General features: G+C 31.2%; 1 protein-coding gene across 3 annotated transcripts in view; it reads left to right on the top strand.

The window, feature by feature from the left end:
• The window catches only part of Creld (Cysteine rich with EGF like domains), a 43,382-nt gene extending 38,201 nt beyond the window's left edge, over positions 1-5,181 (top strand). For all 3 annotated transcript variants that reach the window (XM_014427527.3, XM_014427531.3, XM_014427529.3), the window contains 3 exons: positions 67-201; positions 3,873-3,968; positions 4,777-5,181. In XM_014427527.3, the coding sequence (XP_014283013.1) occupies positions 67-201; positions 3,873-3,968; positions 4,777-4,961 (416 nt within the window). In that variant the 3' untranslated portion in view covers positions 4,962-5,181. The remainder of the gene's footprint in view (positions 1-66; positions 202-3,872; positions 3,969-4,776) is intronic.
• The last annotated feature ends 221 nt before the right edge of the window (positions 5,182-5,402 follow it).

Raw genomic sequence — 5,402 nt, 5'->3', positions numbered from 1 at the left:
TATATATATATATATATATATATACACACACACACACACTCACACATTTGTATTATTTATTTTAAGGATGCAAGGAATGTAATGCTGGTTGGATCAAAGATCCAGATCATGGTTGTTTAGATATCAATGAATGTGCCACTTTAGATCCTTGTAAGAAATCAGAATTCTGTGTTAATAATGAAGGTTCCTTCACTTGCTTAGGTGAGTACACTGTTTTGTAATTACATATTCTCTGTATGAATCATTAACTTAATCCACACTCTAATTAAACTATTGCTCTCCTCATATAAAGGTTTTACAATTTAAGACACATATAATCCAAATATCGAATAGAGAAAGATGTCTGTCTACCTTACTTGGCCTTTCTCCCTGAAACTACTGAGCCAATTTTTTTGGGGATTTGGCATCAAAGTTACAGGCTAATTGATGATGATTCTCGGAACTCTCCTCTACTTTCTACCTCTTCGGTTCAAAATGGAGATTGATTAGATATTTCCTGTGACCATCTCGGCCATTCATAAAAATAAATAAATATAGTAATATTTTCCATTAAAAATGAATGAAAAATAGTAATATTTCCCTTTAAAAATAAATGAAAAACAGTAATATTTCCCTTTAAAAATAAATGAAAAATAGTAATATTTCCCTTTATAAATAAATGAAAAATAGTAATTTATACCCTTGGAAAAGGGTTACTTTCCTAAAATATTTAAAGTTAAAAGAGCAAAACATACAGTGCATTAAACTTAGTTTTGGTTTATTGTATTTAATAATAAACCTTTGTAATTGACCAAGAAAACAAAAATTAACATCTCAAATTTTGAGGGTTTATGTTTCAAGATGCATAGAATCCAAAAGCACACCAAATGTTTTATTATTTGTTATTTACTGATATAATATAATAATTAATTAATTCAAATATTAAACTATTATTTAATAATTTGCAATATTTTATACCGCAACTTTCTATTAGTACTATTTATCATATGATTTCTGGTTTATGACACAATTTTTCATGAATTTTCAGTTTCATGATTTTTTTCTTTATTATATTTTCTTTATATGAAACAATTTAGAACTAGTTAGTTGTTGCAAACTCGCAGAAATTGAGTAGGAAAGGATAATGAACCTAAGAAGAGGTGGGATAACCCAGAGACAAATTGCTCGTCATATAAACTGTTCCCAGGGTGTAGTCAGAAACTTTTTAAATTCGAGCCCAGACAATTGTAAGAAAAAAGAAAAGAAGTGGAAAACCTCCAGATTCTGGCAAAATGAATGCTGTTGTTATCAAAATGTAGAAGAGTTCCTTTTGCTGTTAATTACATTGTTGGAAGAAGAAGAAATAATTTTTCAGCAGGGTAACGTGCCAATTCATACTACACGCTCTCCAAATGATGGTTTCAGGATTTCGGGATCAATGTTGTGGATTAGCCAGCTCTTGGTCTGGATTTCAATTCAATTGAAAATTTGTGGGGAATCATGGCTAGAGAAGTCTACGACCTTCAGAAGCCAGAAATCCAAAATATTGATGAGTTTTACTTGGAATTAGATTTTAAAAAAAGACTAATTCACACAAAGTCATACAGTATAAAAAACCAACAATATAATCTCTCTTCAACAGTAGGAAGAAAACTGAGGTAGTATTAATCCATTAATACACCTGACAATAGAAAAACAAACATTGAGTTTATACTTATTCACAGTATAAACAAGATTTGTTTACAAAATCTGATGTTATAAATTATCAAACAGATCAAAGGCCATTTAAGCCATTAGGTTATTGCCAATCTTGTATCTTGTTTATACGTTGAGTTTATGTTTTTTCACAGGACTGTAGCTCCCTTAATAATTCATCAGAACCAATGGTTTAGCTATCATTTTAAAGATTACTTTCACACTTCTAAAAATGCTGACAAAAAATAAACATTTATTTTTACATCCATTTTTCATTATTTCTTAGTGGTGACCAATTAGTGATTTCATTTGCCCATCTCTTGGTAAAATTTTGTTGTCATTTGAAAGGAAATTAAATTTCTTAAAAAGAAAAAAAAAATCATTGAATTAAACAGTTATTCACGAGGATACAGTGTCTGCTATTTACAGCGTAAACAAGATTTGTTTGCAAAATCTGATGTTTGTAAATTACCAAACAGATCAAAGGCCATTTAAAGCTTCTTGCCAATCTAATAACATAAAAACAAGTCTAAAAACATTATTGTGCCAATTATTGTGACTGTATAGCGTCCTGACAAAAAAAAAAAAAACAGAAATAATATATAGTTTTTTTTTTAAGAACATTAAAAAATGCATTGCTGAAATTTCTATACCCGGTTTATAAGGTTTTAATATGAAGAAGTGTGGCGTGAGACAAGGCGATACTCTCGCGTGTCTCCTTTTTTTATTGTGTAGAGGAGAAGGCTGTTCCCGAGACGAGTATTCAACTCCATGCCACTATATTTAACAGCACTGTCCAGTTACTAGGGTATGCCGATTTCGACATTATTGCCTGATTGAAACAAAGCCTGAGAGTCATCCCTTGCTCTGGAGGGTACTGTAAGTAAACTGGGTCTTGTAGTTAATGAGAACAAAATGAAGTACTTGAGAGCTGGAAGATGTGGACCAGGAATTGGAACATTTGATGCAGGTTCATTCAAGTTCTAGAGGGTGAGCTGTTTCATATACCTGGGAACTGAAGTGAATAGCCAACACATTATCTCTCAGGAGATTAGCAGAAGGATCACTGCTACCAGCCGATGTTGCTTTGGCCTGGCAAGACATTTCAAAAGTGGGTTGCTCTCTAATGGGACTAAGGTAAATCTCTATAAAACACTTATACATTCTGTTGTCATGTATGAATCCGAGGCTTGGGCCTTCACTAAAGCTGATAAAGCAAGACTCTTGGTCTTCAAGAGGTCCATTCTGAAAAAAATATTTGGACCTGTTAGAGAGGGCATTTATGGAAAAGAAGGAAGAACTCAGAGCTATAGGCTTTGTACGGAGACAACGATGTCAAGTTTATAAGGTTGGGTAGACTCCAATGGGTGGGCCACGTGGCAAGGATATGCAGTGATGATATCCCAAATAAGGTCCTATCCGAGCAACTGCATGGAAAAAGAAGAGGAGTAGGGAGGCCGAATTTGAGATGGTCGGACACTGTATCAATGGATGCCCGGGTCCTTCTGGGAACCCGAAACTGGAGAGTTGCAGCAGATGACAGGACGGCCTGGTGAAAGCTTCTAGAGGAGGCCCAGGCTCGGTATCGGGCTGTCATGCCATTTATGATGATGATGATATGAAGAAGTAAGAACAAATAATCTTTGTATGAGGGACACAGAGTAGTTGGTTTAGAATGTTCAACTCCGACCTTGATCAGTTAATATTTGTTTTGTGGCAGCTCCAAGAAATGAATCTTGATATTCCCATTGTGAAACTTACATCAAACATTTTAACTGTTTACTCTGTTATTACTTTGATCAGTTCATTATTCTTCTTGCAGTCACATCTTTTTGAACTGTTCACATTACACTGAACATTGTCAACAGTTTAAATTCCAGGTAAAGTTTTTATATTTAACTTATTTAAACTAAACTTGGCATCATACCTTTGCTTGATATTAAGGTTGCTAGTTTTCAGAAAAAAATAGAAATTATCACTTAAAGAAAAATTTGCTTAGGAACAATTAGGGATTTGGAACTTGAAATCTGGTCTCCTTCTTTCCTGAAGGGACCTGTATCTATGGTGGAATGCTAACCTATCAGTCTTATTACTTTTACCTTATATATGCATACTTTGTATATAATCTTGCTAATTAAAAAATGTTTGTGTTCTAACATTTTCTTAGATTTAAATCTGAAATATATATTTCTTTAAAGCTTGTGATCAATCCTGTGATGGCTGTCATGGAGATGGTCCAGACATGTGTAACAACTGTGCTCCCGGATTTATACTGAAAGATGGGTTATGTATTGGTAAGATATATATTTTTTACAAGTTTAATGATCTATGATTTTCGGGTTCCAAAGTATTAAACAACTTTTTCTAGTTTTAAAAAATGATGAAGAATTCTTAGTATTTGTTTGTAAGATAAATTAAGCATAGTAGATAGAATTTTATTTACTTTTAGAATTTATTCAGCAGTAAAAAAAAAAAAAAATTCTCTCAGCTTCCAGCCTATGATAATGCATTTTTTGACAGCGTATATTTGATTTGGGGCCATTTAGAATATGTGTTATTTAGAGTATAGATGATTATTTTAAAATGTCTCTTCCCTTTATTTAGTATAATTTACATTAATAAGTTGAAATTGTTCTTTTATTCTTCTGTAACACATTCTAGTTCTAATGTAGCACTTGTGATTTACTCTTTAGCTTTATCTTGTGCCATATTCTACTAATTGCTCAGATATACTTAGCTCTCATATCCAAATAACTTTTTTTTAATTATTACTGTCACATTTTTAGCTAATTATTATTAGAGATATTTTGTGATATTTCATGACATTTTATTTTACTCTAAGGTACTGAAGACCATTATTTTCAATGCCTGTTATATTATTCTAAACGGACTTATTCCAAAAAAAAATAAACAATATTATCATTATCTTATGCCTTCCAACAGTGCATGAATGATTGGTGTTAGTTATATTCACTTCATGGCATATTAACTCATACAGAATATGATAATCCAAACAGTGCTAAATTTGGCAATGCAATACTGATTACTTCAGTTTAATATCAACGGTAATTATTCATATGAATGTATGTTTTTTTTTTTCAGCTAAAGAACTAAATAAGAATGTGGAATGGATTCGATACTTGACATACTTAGGTCTTTGTATTGCTACATGTATCATTTTCCAAAAAAATACAGTTATTGCTAGTTTTGTTGGCTTATCTGTAGCTATCTATGTGTCAGCCTCTGAATATATGCTTCATAAACTTTCTAATGAAAACCCATTGTAATAATCTATAATTTGTCTTGGCAATCATTTAAACTTTATGTTTTTCGGTTTTTTGTTCAGAAAATTTATATTGTACTCGAAAAGCAGTGGGTTAGACAACACTACAATTTTTTTTTAAAATTTTTTCTACTGAAATAAGTTTTAAGACTGATTATATATCATAATTAATCAAATAAGTATGTAACAACATTGCCTAGAAGAAATAAATAACTATAAGTGTCTCTTTTAATTTTTTTCCAATGTAACTACATATTAAAAAACTTATATACCAAAGAGTTGTAAAAGTTAAATTCTTATAATTATGACTCATGTATTTTATTATTTATTATAATGTTGAGTATAGTTAGTGTGTGGCATTAAATAAATTAAAGATTTCTTATTTCTTATAAAATAATGAATCATTGAAAGGTGAAGCTTTGCAATTTAATAATTCCACTTATTT

Source organism: Halyomorpha halys, unplaced genomic scaffold (genome assembly GCF_000696795.3).
Source record: "Halyomorpha halys isolate HHAL.00 unplaced genomic scaffold, Hhal_1.1 Scaffold654.1, whole genome shotgun sequence".
NCBI classification, from domain to species: domain Eukaryota; kingdom Metazoa; phylum Arthropoda; class Insecta; order Hemiptera; family Pentatomidae; genus Halyomorpha; species Halyomorpha halys.
This window is presented reverse-complemented; position numbering and strand designations above follow the sequence as displayed.